At 43.3% G+C, this 21,273-nt stretch overlaps 1 protein-coding gene and 1 non-coding gene across 3 annotated transcripts; both read right to left on the bottom strand.

Annotated features, from left to right (window-relative positions):
* Positions 1-5,039: 5,039 nt before the first annotated feature.
* DDX39B (DExD-box helicase 39B) lies at positions 5,040-20,095 on the bottom strand. 2 transcript variants are annotated; one of them, XM_058170182.1, is made up of 11 exons: positions 19,953-20,095; positions 16,963-17,196; positions 16,745-16,872; positions 16,507-16,599; positions 15,055-15,238; positions 14,171-14,289; positions 12,190-12,321; positions 10,467-10,576; positions 9,311-9,455; positions 8,885-9,032; positions 5,040-6,537 (listed from the first exon to the last, which is right to left on the bottom strand). In XM_058170182.1, the coding sequence occupies exons 2-11, from the start codon at positions 17,171-17,173 to the stop codon at positions 6,521-6,523; spliced, it is 1,287 nt and encodes a 428-aa protein (XP_058026165.1). In that variant the 5' UTR covers positions 17,174-17,196; positions 19,953-20,095; the 3' UTR covers positions 5,040-6,520. The 2 variants fall into 2 exon arrangements, with proteins under 2 accessions (XP_058026165.1, XP_058026166.1); XM_058170183.1 differs by having other exon boundaries at positions 19,887-20,017.
* Positions 9,155-9,224, bottom strand: LOC131193773 (small nucleolar RNA SNORD52). The gene has a single exon (XR_009154025.1). It is a non-coding gene; the product is annotated as a small nucleolar RNA SNORD52 (small nucleolar RNA).
* Positions 20,096-21,273: the final 1,178 nt, after the last annotated feature.

Here is a 21,273-nt window from a genome sequence, read left to right as displayed (position 1 = left end):
ACAAATAAATAAAATAAATAAAATAATTCCCCATGGGGGTTGCTGCAAATCTAGAAATCGAACTCCAGAATAAACAAGACTACTTGTTAACTCTTTAAGGATGGCTATCGGCTGGGGGAGATTGAATAATAAAAAGGCAGAGAATTAGCAAATTAGGTCTTTTCAGGATTGCAAACAAATAACAACAAACATTAAAGGTTGTTGGTTGGTTTTTTTTTGCCCGTGATAGAGATATTCAAATTTGGCGACTTTTAAGCTGGTGGGAGGGGACTTCCAATTCCCAGAATTCTCCAAGCCAACTGGGGAACTCCCAGGGTTTGAATTCTTCAGTTTAAAATGGCCATGTTGGAAAAAAAAAACTATGCTCTTCAACCTTGGCAACTTTAAACCCGGTGGACTTCCAACTCCCAGCTTTGCTGGCTGGGGAATTCTGAGAGTTGAAGTCCACCGGGCTTAAAAGTTGCCAAGGTTGGAGACCCCCTGCTTTGAAAGACCCCATGCTTCACAGGGGCTGCAGGAATGGCTCTCTTGCACGCAGGGAGACCTTTGAGGTTTGCAAGTATCTTCTAAATACAAAACAGGCAGGTGTGGTAACCTGCTACCAGGCTGAATATCAGGCTACCAGATCAGACTCAGTAGGGGTGAGAATCAAGTTACATTACCTTTCCCAAGGCCTCCTGTCTGGAGCTCACCTACAATCCCTTAACAAAGGAAAAAATCCTGAACTGGTTAGATTAGGGCAGGGGTGTCAAACTTGATTTCTATTGAGGGCTGCATCAGGGTTGTGTTTGTCCTGGGTCCTGAGGGTGTGTGGCCAGCTCGATGTCACTTGTGTGATGGGGGGGGGCACCTCTGGTGGCCAAATGCTAAAGCAGGACTTCCCTCAGACCCCTCCTCATTATCTTCCTTCCTTCTCTCTTCCTTCTCCTTTCTTCTTCCTTCCCCTCTTTCCTTTTTTTTCCTTCCTTGCTCTCGTGCCCTCCTCCCAGCTGTTTTCGCTGACAGAGGCACCATGGGCCATTCCTTTACCATTTCCAGGGTGGCCCCATGGGCCAGATCTAAAAACACCCTGTGGGCCGGATGCAGGCTGCGGGACACGAGTTTGACACCCATGGATTAGGGCAGTGGTTCTCAACCTTTATAGTGCTGCGACCCCTTTAATACAATTCCCCACGATGTGGCGACCCCAACCATAAAATTATTTTCGTTTTGAATTTATTGCGCCTGAAGCCGTATTGGCTAGCGATCTGAACTGCTTGTGATTGCCTTGAGGACAGAGGCATTAAAGCGGAGACTCCTCCCCTATTAAGTTTATGGCGCCTGAAGCCAGATTAGGCTAGCGATTGGGAGTGATTGCAGCTGGCTTGAGAGGGAGACATCAGAGCAAAGATTTCTCTCTTTTTTAATTCATTGCGCCTGAAGCCGAATTTGGCTAGCGATTTGAAGACCCTGCAGCTGGCTTATGGAGTCAATCATTGGAGCACGATTCTTCGACTCGCAAGTATACTTCCCATATTTCCGATGGTTTTAGGCGACCCCTGGCAAATCGTCATTCGACCCCCAACGGGGTCCCAACCCACAGGTTGAGAACCGCTGGATTAGGGCATCAAAGAATGTACTGCTGGAAGTCCTCAACTTACAACAGTTCATTTAGTGACCGTTCAGTTACCACAGCACTGAAAAAAGTGATGCGTGGCCCATTTTTCACACTTACCACCTTTGTAGCAGCCCCATGATCATGTGATCAAAATTCAGAAGCTTGGCAACTGGTTCATACTTACGACCGTTGCAGTGTCCCAGGGTTATGGATCCCATTTTGGGACCTTCTGACAAGCAAAGTCAATGGGGAAGCCAGGTTTACTTTAACAACCGGGTTACTAGTTTATCAACGGCAGTGATCTATTTAACAACTGTGGCAAGGAAGGTTGTAAATTGGGGCAAAACTCACTTAACAAATGTCTCACTCAACAACAGAAAAGTTGGGACTCCATTGTGGTCGTAAGTCAAGGACTACCTGTAGGCTTGTCTCTACTGATGGATGGGGATGTACTGTGGTTAATTTCTTCACCGGTAAGCTTTATTTCAGCTTGTGATTAATTGCATGATTATGTTTCTGCCAAGGCGATTGAGGTAAGGCCACAACATGGATTTTATCCTCAGATGTGATGGCAGGAAGTGATTTCATTCTCAACAACAATCATCGTTAAAATAGTTTTTCCCCTCTCAAACGGGAGGGGGGATTTGGAAAATACATACTTCATTAACAACCAAGATTTGTTCTTAAGTCTGTCCTTCCCCCTAAGCTTACAAAAATCCAAGGAAGCTGGCAGCTAACATAGCAAGCATACCATCCTAAGGACTTGCAAATTCTCAGTTTGTTCACTCTTCACTGCAAACTTCCAACTACCCAGAAGCATAAGGAGCGACAGCTGCATGTCAGATTAATAACTTTTAGAGCTGTTTTTAAAAGCACCAAAAGAACTTGCAGGCAACTATAAACTTGGGTCTGCATTACAGGTACTGACTTACAACGGTTCATTTAGTGACTCTTAAGGAAAATGTGACTTATGGCAGTTTTTTGGTCGACTGTTGCAGCATGCCTATGATCATGGGATCAAAATTCAGATAGCCTTAGAACTTAAAAGACTTATATACTGCTTCACAGAAACCTGACACACCGTACTTTACAGCCCCCTCTAAGTCATTTACAGTCAGTCTGTTGCCCTCACCCCAACAATCCGGGTCCTCATTTTACCGACCTCAGAAGGATGGAAAGCTGAGTCAACCTTGAGCCGGTCAGGATTGAACTCCTGACAGTGGTCAGTTATCCTGCAATATGCTATAATATCTAACCCTCTGCGATACAACAGCTGCTTTGGCAACTGGCTCATTTTTATGATCATTGCTGTGTCCCAGGGTCAAGGGATCACCTTTTGTGATCTTCTGACAGTCAATGGGGAAGCCAGGTTCGCTTAACCAGGTTATTAACTTATCAACTAGTGATAAGTTGATAACAACTGTGTCAAGAAAGGTTGTAAAATGGGACCAAACTTTGATGTTTCACTTGACAAGCAATTTTGGGCTCAGCAGTGGTCATAAATGGAGGACTATCAGTCACTGAGCTGCCGCACAGGCACAAAGTAACAGGGAGAAGACACAAGAGATGTTGCTATCACAGCAGCTGCTCTCTTTTGCAAGTAATGTCTTTTGTTAATCTCTACACAAGAGAAAACTCTCAACAAATGGGAGTTCTTCGAATGAGGTAGACAAGTTTCAACTAGATCAAGGAGCGCCTTTATTAGGAATTTGTGTCCTCACCAGACACAAACCCTGGAAAGATTGTAGAGAAGTGTCAAATAAAAGTGGTCATCTCACACATCCCATTAAACTAGGCCTTTCTACAGGGAGTTGATTTATGACTGCTTGCTCAGCAACAGTTCAAAAGTACAACCTACCTTGGGGCTAGTTATGACCCAGTTTTGTTCTCCCCTCATGGTCACATGACCAGATTTCAGGCACTCTGCAACGTGGTCATTTATAATTTCCAGTGTCCTATAATCACATCATCATGTTTCACAAATGTTTTATTGAATACTTGCGCTTCCAGGTTTTGGCAATTACATATAGCGTAGCCATCAATTTGCTTAATGTCCATAGCAAGCCATCGGTTTGCTTAATGATCAATGTTCATTTAATAACCATCTTCATTAACAACCAAGATTTGTTCTTAAGTCTGTCCTTCCCCCTAAGCTTACAAAAATCCAAGGAAGCTGGCAGCTAACATAGCAAGCATACCATCCTAAGGACTTGCAAATTCTCAGTTTGTTCACTCTTCACTGCAAACTTCCAACTACCCAGAAGCATAAGGAGCGACAGCTGCATGTCAGATTAATAACTTTTAGAGCTGTTTTTAAAAGCACCGAAAGAACTTGCAGGCAACTATAAACTTGGGTCTGCATTATAGGTACTTCCATTACAGGTACCGACTTACAACGGTTCATTTAGTGACTGTTAAGGAAAATGTGACTTATGGCAGTTTTTTGGTTGACTGTTGCAGCATCCCTATGATCATGGGATCAAAATTCAGATAGCCTTAGAACTTAAAAGACTTATATACTGCTTCACAGAAACCTGACACACCGTGCTTTACAGCCCCCTCTATGTCGTTTACAGTCAGTCTGTTGCCCTCCCCACAACAATCCGGGTCCTCATTTTACCGACCTCAGAAGGATGGAAAGCTGAGTCAACCTTGAGCTGGTCAGGACTGAACTCCTGACAGTGGGCAGTTATCCTGCAATATGCAATATATAATATCTAACCCTCTGCGACACAACAGCTGTTTTGGCAACTGGCTCATTTTTATGATCATTGCTGTGTCCCAAGGTCATGGGATCACCTTTTGTGATCTGACAAAGTCAATGGGGAAGCTAGGTTCGCTTAACAACCAGGTTATTAACTTATCAACTAGTGATAAGTTGATAACAACTGTGGCAAGAAAGGTTGTAAAATGGGACCAAACTTTGATGTTTCACTTGACAAGAAATTTTGGGCTCAGCAGTGGTCATAAATGGAGGACTACCAGTCACTGAGCTGCCGCACAGGCACAAAGTAACAGGGAGAAGACACAAGAGATGTTGCTATCACAGCAGCTGCTCTCTTTTGCAAGTAGTGTCTTTTGTTAATCTCTACACAAGAGAAAACTCTCAACAAATGGGAGTTCTTTGAATGAGGTAGACAAAGTTTCAACTGGGAGGATCAAGGAGCGCCTTTATTAGGGATTTGTGTCCTCACCAGACACAAACCCTGGAAAGATTGTAGAGAAGTGTCAAATAAAAGTGGTCATCTCACATATTCCATTAAACTAGGCCTTTCTACAGGGAGTTGATTTATGACTGCTTGCTCAGCAACAGTTCAAAAGTACAACCTACCTTGGGGCTAGTTATGACCCAGTTTTGTTCTCCCCTCATGGTCACATGACCAGATTTCAGGCACTCTGCAACGTGGTCATTTATAATTTCCAGTGTCCTATAATCACATCATCATGTTTCACAAATGTTTTATTGAATACTTGCGCTTCCAGGTTTTGGCAATTACATATAGCGTAGCCATCAATTTGCTTAATGTCCATAGCAAGCCATCGGTTTGCTTAATGATCAGTGTTCATTTAATAACCATCTTCATTTAACAAACCAGGATGATTTGCTTAAATGACTGCCGCAAATACAACTGTGGTAAGCAGGCTCCATTAAGGTCATAAGTCAAGGACTACTTGTACATGGCCCAGATGAATCAATCATGCATCCTCACATTCTCATAGCTGTTATTAACCAAGTATTCACTAAAAGGCCAGTTGTAATCACTCAGGCCTTAGCGTACAAGTGACTGTCCAATTTTGAACTTGGTCCTCTTACTGCTGGTTTTACATCCACCTGAATAAATACTTCTCAGGCATCTGATTCAGTCCAGTTTCAGTCAGTTTTGTTCCATATAGCATCTTGAGAGCAGGCAACAGAATTTCATATTTAATGTGGGCCAGTGTGTTCACAGTAAGAAAAAACAACAGTTATGTTAGATGCAATGGAGCCAAAATCCTAAAAAACGAAATACCAGCAAAATGTTTATTCACAAGACTAGTTTAATCAGTCACCCTTAAGAGCTGGGCTCCTTTATTACCAAAAATAATAATAAGAGGGTCTCAAAGGGTGGGAGAGTGAGAGAGAAAGAGAGAGAGAGAACAAGCCATAGCTAAAACATGACTAACTTTCACTACTAGTTTACCCGCCAGAAGATACCAGCAGGGATGGAAGTAATGTTAACATGCAGACAAAGTTGAAAGCCATGAGGAATACACGGGAGGGGGGAAAAATATTAAAAGTGGATTTTAAAATGGCATGAGAGAATGTTATAAAAGGAAGCTCGTTTTCGTAAGTTTCTCCCATTCGAGGAAGTCACCTCATTTAAAACAAAACACAATTTTTGAATGCCACAAATTCACAAGAGCAAACCCCCCACACACACCTCAGCTCCCTCCCCCTTTTCTTTTGTGCTTCCCGTCAGAGCAGTGGGGAAGATGACCTGCTGACTGGAGAACACAGTGGAGCAATGCAACATGTGGAATCCCACTCCCACCCAAAAAAAAAAAAAAAAACCCTTTCTGGTAGGCAGGCAGTGAGAACATCCGTCTGAAAGTCAAGTCTCTTTTTTGTATTAAAAGCATCGACAGGAAATTGCTCCTTTCGTCTTGGGTGCCGGTCAAGCAAGGAGGCTTCCAACCCCAAAGAGCTCTCTCTCTCAATGAGCAATGGAGGTTTGTTGTGATCAGCCTCGTTTTCACTACTACGCGTAGCTAAGTGACAGGAGCTCTTCTCTCCTTGCCACAGGACCGGGGTGGGTTTGTATTCCAGACAGTCAAGTCACTTCTTTCTCCATCAGGTGAAATTAAATGTGAAGTTTCAGGAAAGTGGCAGAGGTCAGGAATTAAAACCAAGGTCAACATGGAGAGGCGAGCCCTCCTCCCATTTTATCGGGTCTGTTCAACTGAAAAAAGAGAGAAGGCGTCAGGCAAGAACAGGGAAAGTGAACAGCTCCTGACTTAAATGAAAAGGGCCCATTGTTAATTCGAAGCAAATCTAACTCCCTCTGAAGAGCAGAAAATCCCTTTTCTACGCTCGCTTATTTTGCGATGTCTTCCCCTTAAGATACCTCAACTTCTTTATGTTCACTCAAAACCCAATGTTGTTCTGTTCCCCCAGCTTATAAAGTGGGGGGAACCACTTTAAACCATAAAAGAGCTATGTTTCTCTGAAATATCAATTTGTTTTGTTTTATTTATTTATTAAATTTAGATATCACCCATTTATCAAGCAACCCTGGGAGGCATAATATAAAAACAGGGGTGTCAAACTCAAGGCCTGTGAGCTGAATTCAGCCCGTGGGGTGCTCCGATTCAGCCCGTGGGGGCCACCCTGGAAACAGTGAAGGACCAGCCCGCGGGGCCTCTGCAGCAAAAACAGAGCTTGGGAGGGCAGTTCTGTTTTCGGCTGCAATGGGCTCCTGCAACCCTCTGTCAGTGAAAACTGAGCTTGGGAGGGCCTCGCTCAGCCCTCCCAAGCTCTGTTTTCGCTGGCAGAGTGCGCAGGCCGCCACTGGCGCCCCCAAAACAAGTGACATCAAGCTGGCCATGCCTTCCCCCCCCCCGCCCCGTCTGAGGTCAAACAACCCTGATGCTGCCCTCAATGAAATTGAGTTGACACCCCCGATATAAAACATTCAAATGATAAATATTAAGATTAAAATGAACAAAAATCAGCTAAGGAAGAACCAATACACAAAAGGGTGTCTACTTTAATCTACCATATTAAATCACTAGAATGTTAAGTACCGTATTTTTCGGACTATAAGATGCACATTTTTGTCTCCCAAAAGAGGGTGAAAATGTCTGTACGTCTTATAGACAGAATATTGCCAAAGCCCTGCCCACCCACTGGCCGGGGTGTTTTTGCCTCCGCACACCCATTTTCGGGCCTTTTTTCAGCCCGTTTTTGAGGATTTTTTCAGGTTGTTTTTCTGAAAAAATTGGGACCAAAAAAAAAAAAAGCCTAGAAAACGGGCCAAAAAAATGGGGTACACAGAGGCCAAAAACTTTGTTGGTTTCGTCTTCTAAATTTAGGTACGTCTTGTAGTCCGAAAAATACAGTAAGTACAATTAAAATTAAACCAAGGTCTGAAGAGACTACAGGTAGTCCTGGATTTACAAGTTTGTTTAGTGACCATTCAAAGTTACAATAATACTGAAAAAAAGTGATGTATGATCATTTTTCTAACTTGTGACTGTTGAAGCATCCCCATGGTCACATGATCAAAATTCAGATGCTTGGCAACTGACTCATATTTATGACGGTTGCAGTGTCTCAGGGTAATGTGATCAGCTTCTGCAACCTTCTGACAAATTTATTTATTTATTTATTGCATTTATATCCCGCCCTTCTCCGAAGACTCAGGGCGGCTTACATTGTGTTAAGCAATAGTCTTCATCCATTTGTATATTATATACAAAGTCAGCTTTTATTGCCCCCAACAATCTGGGTCCTCATTTTACCTACCTTATAAAGGATGGAAGGCTGAGTCAACCTTGGGCCTGGTAAATAAAGTCAATGGGGAAGCCAAATTCACTTAACAACCCTTTTAATAACTGCCATGATTGACTTAACAACTGTGACAAGAAAGGTTGTAAAATGAGGCAGAATTCACATAACTGGTTCACTTAGCAACACACATTTTGGACTCATTTGTGGTCTTAAGTCAAGGACTATCTGTATACTGAAAGTGGCTCTTCTATATAGACGAAGTGGGAATGTTTAGTATTAACATCAACTTTTCAATTTCATCTGGAAAATATAACATTTTATTCTGCAAAATGTTTAGCAGGCAATATCGTTATGCCATCAACCATGTGTTTCACCCCACATCCTCTTTCTGGTATACTTATTTGTGAGGATGTGGTGGGCTGGGCTAAAGCACAGTACAGGTAATCCCCGATTTACAACAGTCCGTTTAGTGATCGTTCAGAATTACAATGGCACTGAAAAAATTGACATGGGCATTTTTCACACACTTGGCAATTGGTTCCTATTGGTGATCCTTGCTGTGCTTCAGGGTTGTATGATTGCCTTTTGTGACCTTCTGACAAGAAAAGTCAACAGGGAAGCCAGATTCCCTTAACCACTGGGTTACTAACTTATCAATTGCAGTAGTTCACTTAACAACTGAGGCAAGAAAGATTGTAACACGGGGCAATACCTGCTTAACAAATGTCTCACCTGGCAACATAAATTTTGGGCTAAAGTGATCGTTAAGTTGAGGAGAATCGGTAAAACACACTTACTGTAGGAAGAGATATCGATTTCGTCAGGCAGTTCACTGATGTTCACTTCGAAGCGATCCTGCACTTCATTTAGGATCTTAGCATCGTTCTCATCTGACACGAAAGTGATTGCCAGGCCCTTTGTGCCAAAGCGACCAGCACGAGCCACCTAGAATCCAGAAATGAGAAGATGGAAATGAATTTTTTTTCCACAGGAGCCCCAGATAGGATTCAAACCCAGCCGAAGGTCGGTACAGGACTAAAAACAAAGCGGTTTCAACCAAGGGCACTTACTCAGGAGCTTGGAAAAGTGACATCAGAAAAAAGTCAGAGACTCTAGTCTGAGCAACTCATCACTGCAACTACACCTTGGACTTTCGTACCCATCCCCAATTTGGGCACCTAAACCCAGGAAATTTAGGTTGTTTTGGGGACAGCTCAGCTTACCCGGTGCAAATAAGTGTCCGAATCCTCTGGCATATCGTAGTTGAAAGCGATGTTGACCCGCTCAATATCCATGCCACGACCAAACAGATTGGTGGCTACCAAGATACGACGCTGGAAATCTTTGAACTGCTGGTACCGTGACAATCTGCAAAACAGCAAATACATGGTAGTGTTCTTCATTGGGAAACGCCACCCATAGTTCTGAGGCATTACATTATTTATTTATTTAATCAATCAAATTATTTTGAACACCATGCTGGTCTTTGGGAGACATTCCAAAGCCCAGCCTGAAAAGATGGAACCAGGAGCCCAATTTAAGATTCGTCAAGATCTTTTATAAGGTGAAATGCTATATATAACCTTCACAAAAAACCTATGGGCCTCCTAAGGTTCTCCCAACTAAAAAATTAAAATAGGGGACTTTTTTTTGGCCCATTCAAATTCTTTATGCGCTATAAAGCGATACTGGTGATCCCTCATCCATAATTTACACTTTTTGAACCTTTGCTTCATAAGATGTTCAATTCCCATTACTGTGATCTAACCCATCAAGACCTTTCTTCTTTCTACACATATTATACACATGCAAATGCAGGGTGTGTAAAAGTCATTAATTTGAAAATGGAATATCTCAAATCTCCTCTGGAAAGGTTCAGTATTCATGAAAGTTCTGGAGGTGATCTGAAATTTCCCGGATATGGCATTCCACACAAAACATTCGTTTCAGGAGCAGGCTACCTGTGGAATACATGAATCTGCTTCTGGTTCAGAGAAACCATCAAACTGATCCCCAAAGCAGAAAATCAAACATTCCAGACTTCTGAAAAATGTGGGTTCCAAACCCCTAATATTCAGGATCCAACACTGCTCATCTTGATGTGCCTGCAAAAAGCAATGTATGCTAAAAGTGCAATCTTTTTTGAAACATTTCAACTGAGAAACAAGCTTTTTCTCCCTAGGATACCGATTTCTTTCTCTAGTACCTTTTCATACAAATCAAGTTTTTGGCAAGATAAGTTACAACAGCTTCTGCAGGGGCCATTGCTCAGGGCTTAAAGCATCATCACTGAAGAAGTCAGAGACTCTAGTCTGAGCAAATTCATCACAGCAAAAGGACCCTGCAGGCAGCTGAACCCAGAAGCCCATCCCGCCTCACCTCTCTTCCTGGGGCATGCCCCTATGGATGGCAATGGCTGGGAAGTTCTGCTCCACCAAGAGCTGAGCCAGAGCTATGCAACGCTGCACAGACTTCACAAAGATGACCACCTAGGCAAAGGAAGGGGAAAGTCAATCACCAGTGAACCTTTCTTTAATTATGTTTTGTTGAAGCCCCCCCTCGGACAACTCCGGAGACTGTCAAAAAGTGGCAGTTAGCTTTTATTCTGCAGAGCAATATAAGCAAAAACTCCTGTCTGGCAAGGATACTTTTTTGCACAAAATTTAGATAACAGTCATAGCAGAAGCAGCCAGCTCCCAGCATTCAATTAAGATCCTCAAACTGTCTTTAAAGATGAACAGATACTGTTTTCCCAAAAGTAAAACCGGGTCTTATTTTCTTTTGGGCCTCAAAATAAGCGTTAGGGCTTATTTTCCGGGGTGTGGGTGTGTTCTTGTTCCCCCCCACACACCATGTATGGGAAGCCCAGTTCTCCTTGCAGCAAGATAGGTGGCCGCATGGTGCACCAGTACTGATGCCATGAGGTGGGGGTGGGTGGGTGGAGCTGCCCCATGTGTCTTGCACTGGCTTACCTCAAGGCCCTCGCAGCCAGGCCATCCATGCCGACACCTGCCTTGCCTCACAGCCACAGCGCCAACACATCACTCAATCTCCTGCTCTGTTGCAACCGTGAGCAAGCAGAAGTGGGCCGCTGGCCACATGGGTTTCTGCCGCCGCCGCCAGGCATCAGGGTATGGATGACCTGGCTGCAGGGGCCCTGAGATAAGCCAGTGCATGGCACATGGAGCAGCTCCACCACCACCCCACTTCATGGCAATGCAAGCAACCATATAGAATGGGCAGCCAGCTGTGCACTTAAGGTGGGTTTATTTTGAGTGTAGGGTTTATATTAGGCACATGCATAAAAACACGCTAGGACTTATTTTCGGGGAAACAGGGTGGTTCTTGGCTTATGATTGCAACCAGTGCAGAATTTTCCTTGCTCAGCAGATGGCTGTTAAGTGAATCAAGCCATTGTTAAAGTAATCTGGTTTATCTAACTAACTTTGCTTGTTGGAAGCAGTTTGGGTGGGTCCCAAAGGAATCACATGATCTGAGGACACTGCAACTGTCGTAAATACAGGTAGTCCTTGACTTTCCACCACAATTAAGCCAAAACTTTCAGTTTCTAAGTGAAAATATTTGTTAAGTGAATTTCACCTCATTTTATGACCTTTCTTGCAACTGTTGTTAGTTAACATGGTTGTTAGGTGAATCTGGCTTCCCCATTGACTTTGCTTACCAGAAGGTCACAAAAGCTGATCACATGACCCCGGGATACTGTAACTGTCATGAGTCCCGTTGCCAAATTTTGATCAGGCCACTGTGGAAATGCCACCATGGTCGCAAAGGGTGAAAAACGGTCATGCGTCATTTTCATACGCGCCGTTGTAACTTTGAACAGTCCCTAAACGAACTGTTAAGTCAAGGACTACCCGTACATGCTGGTTGCCAAGTTTTGATCACATGACCATGGGGATACTGCAATGGTTGTTAAGCGTGAGGACCAGCTGCCACATTTTTTTCAGTTGTAACTTCAAATGCTTGCTAAAGAAGTGGTTATAAGTCGTTATAAATTTATAACCTGGATTTAGCCAGCTCTAGGCTCTCCTGCATCCACCACTCCCCCCACCGCAAGACAGGCTGTATTTCCAGAAAGCACCTGGTTGAACTCCAGCACATCAAGCAGGTCAAACAGCTTGCGGTTCTTCTCGTTGTCTTTCAGTTTGACATAGTACTGCTGCAGACCGTGCAGTGTCAGCTTGGTCTCGTCATCCACGAAGATCTCCATAGGCTGAGAAGCAAATCCAGGGCCAGTTAGACCAAGGTAAGACTGACCTGGCCTTGGAGGGGAGAGGGGGAGGACAAGAAGCACAGATGTGCACAGGAGCGACTTTCTCTATCACACAGGTCCTGTTATTTAGGACAGGTCCAGAAAACCAAGGCTGGCTAACTCCTTCCGACAAGAACACTCCAAAAACAAAACAAAAAAACCACATGCACCTAAGCAGTGCACACTAGGAAGCAGCGTTCTCCCTTCTCAGCCAAGGATTTATCCTGCAAAATATTCTGTGAACGAGGGCTAACATCACCTTTTAAAAATACATATCTGTTACATGACATTAGTATTGTTACCTTAAAAAGAATTTTGAGTCACATCAGGACTCTGTATGATCTTCAAATAATCCCCTTTTTCAAATAGAGATTCAAAGCTTCAATAATCCCTTTTTCACTGCCAGAAAAACATGAACACCCCACTTGTAGGGAAAAAAGGCGATTTACTAATTGACTCCAGCTACCTTAACTTCCACTGGTCACTTCTCCAAGACGTTTAACATTTAACCATGCAGAGGGTTGAATCTTAACCTGCTTGGCCTAAAGGGGGTAACAAGATCTGGGCAATGAAAGAAAAGGAGCTGCCATTCCTTTCCTTCCATATAAGAGAAGACATCATTTTTGATCTGCTCGCATCAGACCAGTAAAATCACCTGATTTTGAACTCAACTCATTCCAGGGTTAACTAACGTTCTTATTAATGCACTCTAAAAGCAGGGGGGTGGGGAACGATGGCCCTTTTCTGACTCTTGGACTTCAACTCCCAGAATCCCCGAGCAAGCAGGAATTCTGGGAGTCGAAGTCCACAAGTCATCGAAGGGCCATCGTTCCCCACCCCCTCCTCTAAAGAGTTAACTTTTCTGCCTCATAATTTAGGGGCTCTCTTAGGGAAAATGCCCAGATTATTGCCCTCCCCACTGCGAAGGCTCTGAAATAAATCCCTTTCCCATATGGCACAGGGGGAGGGAAGGAGAGAAGAGGGTTACAGAAAATAATGCTTTTTTGCCCGTTCCAAAAAAGGATAAAACTTCTCCTCCGGGTCACCAGGCGTCCGCTCCACTGGGCTGCCTCCGATTGTTCGGATCCCTCGGGGAGTCTTTCGCCGCAGGTCTCCAGAATGCGTGGGCAGGGAGGGGCGGGGCAAGGAAGGGCAGGATCAGGAACAACACAGGCCGCGGTTGTGTCTTTGTGCGTAATGTGTGTATCAGGTTAACGCGGGGTGGTGAGGGGGGGCGGACGATTTGGGGAATAAAAAAAAGGCTACCACTTGCCTGGGTGTGTGTGGGCCAGGATCTTCCGAACGTGGGTGTGTGTGTGGGCCAGGATCTTCCGTGCACGGCGCTGACACAAACAGGCAAATTCCACGCGGAGGGAGGGAACTGGGGCAGCAAAGGAGCGCTGCCCATGTTGCGCCGCTTGCCAGGTGGGAAAGCAGAAAGAGGATCCCTTCTGGGACGGATCCGCCCTAAGTAAAATGTAGATGATCTCTAAGCTAAGTGTGCCAGAGGGGCAAAATCAAGATAATAGCTGAAGTGCTGTTCTGACCCTATTGGGAGAGGTGCTGTCGCTCGTGTGTGCAAAGGAGGCTCTTAGCGTCACCCGAATGATCTTCCGGAAAGTTATGTCTCCTAGAGATGCCTTAGCAGAACTGGCTAAGTGAGGGGCAGCAAGGGTGCAGCCCAATGAGCTGTAAAGAGTGGTAGTGTTCTCCATGCCGGCCCCCTTCTCCTTCCTTGGATGGGGAGAGGGAGGGAGAGAGGTAGGCTGACCGGCCAGGTGGGTAAAGAAGGTAGAAGGGTTTTAATTACGTCTTGCATGAATTTGCGGCACACTGGGCGGATTTCCTTGCCGAGAGTAGCACTGAACATCATGACCTGCTTTTCATGCAGGGTCATGCGGAAGATCTCCTGGACATCTCGACGCATATCTGGGAGGAAAGAAGGGCCAACAATAGGTTAACAGGTTTTGTCAGGTTAACAATAGCGACTTGGGTTAAAAATACAGGCACACAAGCATCTCAAAGCCTTGAAAAAAGAGCCCTGGTGACTCGGTAGTTAGAATGCAGGCTAACTTTGTCCACTGACAGCAGTTTGATCCTGACTGGCTATAAAGCCCTGTAAAGCGGTATATAGGTCTGAGTGCTGTTGCTATTGTGAACCATGGTGCCACAGTGGTAAGAATGCAGAATTGCAGGCTAATTCTGCCCATTGCCAGCAGTTCAATTGTGACTGGCTCAAGGTTGACTCAGCCTTTCATCCTTCTGAGGTCAGTAAAATGAGGACTCAAGATTGTTGGGGGGCAATACGCTCACAATGGTAAACTGCTCAGAGTGAAAGCACTATGGAGCAGTATATAAACCTAAGTGCTACTGCTATTAATGGATATATCTATGATGTTGCTATAAAGCACTATGGAGCGACATATGAATGTAAATGCTATTGCTATTAAAATATATATTTTTAAAATTTATCTTCTCTACATATCACACTGAGTGTGCCTCAATTTTAAAAGAGAGACAGCCAAAGTCAGAAAGTACCCCAAGTAAGCTAACAAAGGCCTGAGAAGAAGGGAGTTTTTTTCTATTCTTCCTTGCCTTCATAGAAACTCAAGTCTACAAAGGGAACAATGTAGATTTCTGGCTGCTCTAAAGCCCTGTCTTTTCTTTCTATTCCACAATACCCTCAACACTCACCAAGCTGCTCAAGCATTTTGTCACATTCGTCCAGGATGAAATGCTTGATATGTTTGAGGTTAAGGCTCTTGTTGCGGGCCAAAGCCAGGATGCGGCCCGGGGTCCCCACCACAATGTGGGGGCAGTTCTTCTTCAGAACCTCTTCATCCTTCTTGATGGACAGGCCTCCAAAGAACACTGCCACCTATGGGAGGGAAGAATGAAAGAATATTGTCAGGCACGGTTGCTAGATTCTGCTTAATCAACCATCTGAGTATCCAGGGGTGGGAAACAGCAGAATATTAAGCCGAATCTGACACAGCCCTAGAAAACTTTTCAATCCTTTCTTGTTTTTATATGTCTGTTCCAAGCTAAAAGAGATGTTAAGTCTTTCCCCAGTGCCTAGAGCAGTGGTTCTCAACCTTTTCTTTACCACAGACCCCCTTTAAATGAACTTTGTGGCCACAAACAGCCAAGACTTAACTCAAATTTAAATTCATAACATTTCTTCAAACCTTCGTGGATCTCCCATGATGACACTGCAGCCCCCTCAGGGGTCCACGGATCACAGGCTGAGAACCACTGGCCCAGAGGACAGATGAGATGGAACAGCCTAGAAGATGGATCATAGTAAGATGGAGGTGCTGTTTTGTTTAGTATCCATCAGTTTCCAGAATGCTTCTTTAGCTCTGAACAGGCTAATACTACCCCTGGAACAGCAGGTTAACAACTTTGGGTCCTTTGGGATTCATGTCCTCTGATGGAACAGCAAACGGTAGTTGTGCTATCCAATGCAGCCTTTTCTAGACTGGGTGACTATGGTGTCAGTAATGTGTCCTTAACTTGAACTTGGATACTGCAATCTGTTTTGCTGAGGGTTGCTCTTAAAGTCAATTCAGAAGCTACGACCGTTGAGTACAGCTGCTCCCTTGCTATAGTCAACACTGGTTTTGCAGAAATTGCACTGACCAAGCTTCAGGCACTAGCACGCATTAAGTTTTTTATGGTTCATATCTTTTTTTATAATTATCAAATTTCTATGCCACCCATCTCACCAAGGAAACTCTGTTACCTTCTAACCCAGGTACGTTCTGCCCTCCCACTCAATGATGGCAAACAGAAACGGCTCAAAATCCCTAATCTGTGAGAAATTAAAGGGGAAGGTGCTTCAAAATAAGCCTTTTTAGGAGCAGCCGGATGTTAACCCTCTGTCCTGAGGTTAGAATGGTTCTTTCCTCATTATATTTTTGGAAAGAAGTTAAGGTCACATCACTATGTGTTTTTTTATTTAATGAGCATATAGTGATATCACTCACGTCACATGGCTTTTGTGAGCTGCCTAGGATCACATGAGTTGGCATATAAATATAAACAAAGAAATAATTCTCTAAGAATTATTCTCTTTATTCCCATGATGGTAAACAAGAGCAGAGTCTTGACGATTCAGAACAGGAACAACTTCCTGACTCTTACCTTGACACTAGGCATGTACTTGGAGAACCGTTCGTATTCTTTACTAATCTGGAAGGCCAGTTCACGCGTGTGACACATCACCAGCACAGAAACCTGTGAAAGAGGGCAAAAATAATTTGTAATTTCTCCCATTCCCCCTTGCTTATTCTTAGCCCACCTGTATGATCAGGCTTCAAACATCTGTGCCCATTTATCATCTGCGTGGGGGGGGGGGAGAGTCTGGATTTCATTGACATACCTGTCCTGTTATTGGTTCCAACTGTTGAAGTGTAGCGAGAACAAAGACAGCAGTCTTGCCCATGCCAGACTTGGCCTGGCACAGGACATCCATGCCCAAGATCGCCTGTGGGATACACTCGTGTTGCACTGCATTGAGAATAAGGACAGAGTTAACACCTGGTGCCACTGAGATCACAGAAGCCCAAGTTCTCCACAGAACAAATCACCACGACTCACCTTCTGAAGGGTGCTCAAAGCCACAATCAACGATGGCACGCAAGAGTTCTGGTTTTAATAGGAAATCACGGAAGCCAGAACTGTGGATGGAGACATAGGATCCCTTGACGTCTTTCTTAGATGGGACATCCACCCCTTCTCCAGCTGCTTGGTTTTCCACCTCATCATCTTCATAATCCAGCAGCTCATTGTCAACATCATTCTCGGTCATGGTGATGCCTCCCTCTCTAAAAACTAAGATGAAGGCTTAAGTGAGCCAAAGTGTTTTAGAAAGGAAATTCCCAACATTATCAATATACTGCAGAACACGAATAAACAAAGCATTACAAGCCACAGTGACCTCTAACCCTTTCAAGAGAAAGGTCATGTTGTAGCACCAGACCATGAAGCATCTGCAAGAGTAAGACATCTACATTCGTAACTTAGCCCAAGGCCCTTCCTATTGCATGGTATTATAACTCTATTCCAAGTTATTATGGCACAAGATTTAAGTTCATTTCACTACGATTAGGGGAACATTCAGGGCTTCGAGGGCAAGTGATAAACTCACACAATGGCTGTCACAAGAGACTTGCCTATTCATAAAATGGCTACCACGTTAAACCATTCTACCACAAAAATAAATTTAACCCGAGACATACTCCCATTGCATAGAGCTTTATTAACTCGTTCTTGCAGATAAATAATTTTGGTGATTTCAGCAAATGATGCCATCTTCCTATTACCAGAATCTCTTAAAAAGCCAGGTGAGATACAGAGGAAAGTAACTGAGGGCATAGTAGTCAACCTCAGGAATCCCCCCCCCCCAAGATTATTCTTGGTTGCAGGAAACTATATCATGGCTTACCATTATGAGCAAACATGATACGCCCATCATCTCACTAAGTAGAAAAAAACTCTAGCAGAATTTCATTCTTTATAAATTCTCTTGAAAATTCTGGTAAATAATGGTTTAAGTTAAAGTATCCTGAAGACTTATCAGAATATATATATTTTAGCTAATTAAATAGAACAAATGGAACATCTCTTACCCTTAATCAAATTTATGCAAGCAAGGATTCGACTGTTACTTTCTTTTGCTATTTTGATTTTAATAATTTTCAATAATTTTGAAGACTCCTGTAAAGGTATGTGTAAAGAGTACTTTTAAACTGAAAATCTAGATCTGGGCTGCAAAAATCCAAACAGCCACCAAGGGGAAGTGAGATCCAGTTTAATTTTACTGCCATCCAGTGACTACCTGATTTTGCAGAGAAGATCCGATAGTCACAATGAAATCAATATACAAGCTACAGATTATCAATCATCCATTGTTATTATACCAAATGGTTTTGTTGGCATAAGTACTACTATTGTACACAGATTTACAACCATTCATTCAGCGATTGTCCAAAGTTACAATGGCACTGAAAAACATGATTTATGATCTGTCCTCACACGCATGACTGTCACGGTATCCCAGTGTCACATGATCAAAATCTGGGCACTTGGCAAATTAGTATGTATTTAAGATGGTTGCAGGTTCCTAAGGTCATGTGATCGCCAACTGCACTCTTTCAACTGGCTTCCAACAAGTTAAATCACAAAAGGAAGCCAGATTCACTTAACATGATCCACTTAATTGCAGCTATTTGCTTAATAACCAAGTTATTTGCTTAACAACCACCATGGGAAAAAAGATAGTAAAACTGGGCATAACTCATTAAACATCCAACTCGCTCAATAATCACCTTGCTGAGCAATAGAAATTCTGGTCTTAATTATAGTTCTAAATCAAGGACTGCCTGTATGTTCCTTTTGTAGGAAACATCAAAGGGTTGGAATGCATATAAAAGTGTAAACTCTATGCAGGTAGGATTTAAGTAATAATCTATGCCTTAAAACAGGGATAACCAATAAGCAACCTCTGCAAGTCTACTGCTGAACTCCCAATATTTGCAAAAAGCATGACAACCGATGTTGGAAGTACTGGTACTGCAACAGTTCAGCTGCATGCGGTGCACCTCAGCTTCCATGTTTCCCTGAAAAAGGCAGATTCAACAACCATTTGCAAATCCCCCCCCCAAAAAAATCTCACTCTATAATCAGCTATCAAAGCAAGATCAGTAAGGAAAACCTTAGGAACACCTTCTCCTGACTTTTCTGATCACTTCCTGCAGCCAGGAAGAAATCCTGGAGAAAAGAGATCCTGTGTATTTTAACACTGAATTTGTCAGGGAGTTTTTACCTTTTCAGTAAGGAATTAAGCTCCTTGCAGCCATTTAACCCTGGGCAGCAACCCCCACCCCCGCGATTTGTATGAATGCTAATACACATTAACGTATTTCCCTTGTTCAGCAGGCAACGCAACTTGTCGCATGAAAGATGCAGCTATTTAATCCCAAAAATAATCAGGAAGCAAATGCAGGATACCCTGGCTAGCAACAGTAATTCTTAATTACTACAGTAAAAATATGTAATCATATATTGCAAAGCCAGTTGTGGGGGGGGGGAACCTCCAGAAATCACTGCATCCGCCTCATTAGACAATACTTCAGATTTTTTTTCCCCTCTACAGATAAGGCCCCGTTTTAAAAAAATGGAAGGGATGGTGGTGTTACAAAAACTGCCGTATTATATAGATATATGATTGGTTTGTCGACTAGTTGTTGGCTGGGGTTGAGCACAAGAGATCTCTCGATCTAACGAACCAGGCCAAGAAGACGAGAGTAATAGTGAGCGGCCGATGTTTCTCGATTACGATCGGCCCAAGAAACGCACCCATCGCGCAAGAAAAGGCGCCATCTTTAATTTCAAGGCTTTAACTACAATGACAAGGGTCTACGGCGCACGCTCCCAACTGTAAATTTGGGCGCGGGGATAAAGAAATGACCATCCAAAAAAGAAGAATCGGGAAAGCAAATGCCCGAAGAAACTGTACCTACCTCGATATACGACGGATGACTAACCGGGAGAGCCGATAAAAGGGCGATTATCAAAAAACAGCTTACCTTACACAAAGGGGAGGGGTTCGACGAGTTAATGCCGAGACTCGGTCACAGCATAAAGAAAGCCACTTCCGTTAGGTGATGGGCGTAAGCGGAAGCTACTGCAGGGACCTGCGCTGAGGACCCCGCGCGGTTGTTGTTTTTTGGCGCCTTTTGTCTAACTGAGTGCCCGATAAAAATATAAACTTTAAAAAGATGATTACATCTACCATATTTTTAAATAATAATTTGTAAATGATGCTACTATTCGTCAGTTTTCATTCGAACCTATTTTAATACAGGATTTATGGGGACAGATTTTTGCAGGCGTCCTCCCAATGGGAGTAAATTGGTGCTGGCTCGCAATTGGTCAGTAAAGGCACGTGGTTTATTTTTAAATCGCTGTATTTTATTTCATGCGAAAAAGGCTGGGTTCTACCGGTAGCGCGTTCCCAGAAAGGAATTACGTAACTCTTCTGCAGCAGTATTAAGGCCAATAACTCAAGGGGGGTGGTTCTGCAGAAGGAACCAGTTAAATTTCTTCCCTATTCTTACAATTAAAGAAACAGAATTGGAAGAGATCTTGTAGGTCATCTAGTCCAACCCCCTGCTCCAGCAAGTCACCATATACCATTTCTGACAAGTGGCTGTCCAGTCAATCGGAATAGAGTTGCTCAAAGAGGAGTGCATAAGTGCACCTGCATGCCTACCATCCTTGTCCTAATATTCCCTTTTACTTACTCTTTACATGTATCCAAATTATGTTTATACTTTTACCTGTTATCTTATATACCCTGTTTCCCCAAAAATAAGACATCCCCTGATAATAAACCCAATCGGGCTTTTGAGTGCATGGCAATAAGGCCAAGCGCTTATTTCAGGGTTCAAAAAAATATAAGACAGGGTCTGATTTTCGGGGAAACACGGTAGATAATTGACAAAATAAAATAAATTTCTTGCTGACAATTTTCCACCTAAAATCTTTGGCTCAATCCTCTCATGGATTGTTTATTCTAGCATTACTTCATGCTTTTGTACTTCCAATAGCAGCCCATTCAAGGTACAAGAGCTTGGGAGCTAAAGCAAAATATAAAGATTTCTAATAGTTATCTATGGAGATTCTCAGTCATCTAGGTTGTGGCTGTCCCAAATGTGCTTTTTCAAAAGGCAACTGGACTTCCCTTTGGTTTTTCCTTGAAGACTTTTCACTTCTCATCCAAGAAGCTTCTTCAGGTTCCCCTCCCTCTCCCCATTCAGAACTGAAGAAGCTTCTTGGATGAGAAACAAAATACCTTCAAGGAAAAAAAACAAGTGTCTGATTGCCTTTTGAAAAAGCACCCTTGGG

This window comes from Ahaetulla prasina, chromosome 2 (assembly GCF_028640845.1).
Source record: "Ahaetulla prasina isolate Xishuangbanna chromosome 2, ASM2864084v1, whole genome shotgun sequence".
NCBI classification, from domain to species: Eukaryota; Metazoa; Chordata; class Lepidosauria; order Squamata; family Colubridae; genus Ahaetulla; species Ahaetulla prasina.
This window is presented reverse-complemented; position numbering and strand designations above follow the sequence as displayed.

Coding starts and splice junctions, on each gene's coding strand:
- DDX39B (XM_058170182.1), bottom strand. CDS start 17,173: ATGACCGAGAATGATGTTGACAATGAGCTGCTGGATTATGAAGATGAT. Junction 14,290..15,054: donor CAAAATGCTTGAGCAGCTTG/GTGAGTGTTGAG, acceptor CTTTCCTCCCAG/ATATGCGTCGAGATGTCCAG. Junction 9,033..9,310: donor CGGACACTTATTTGCACCGG/GTAAGCTGAGCT, acceptor TCTGGATTCTAG/GTGGCTCGTGCTGGTCGCTT.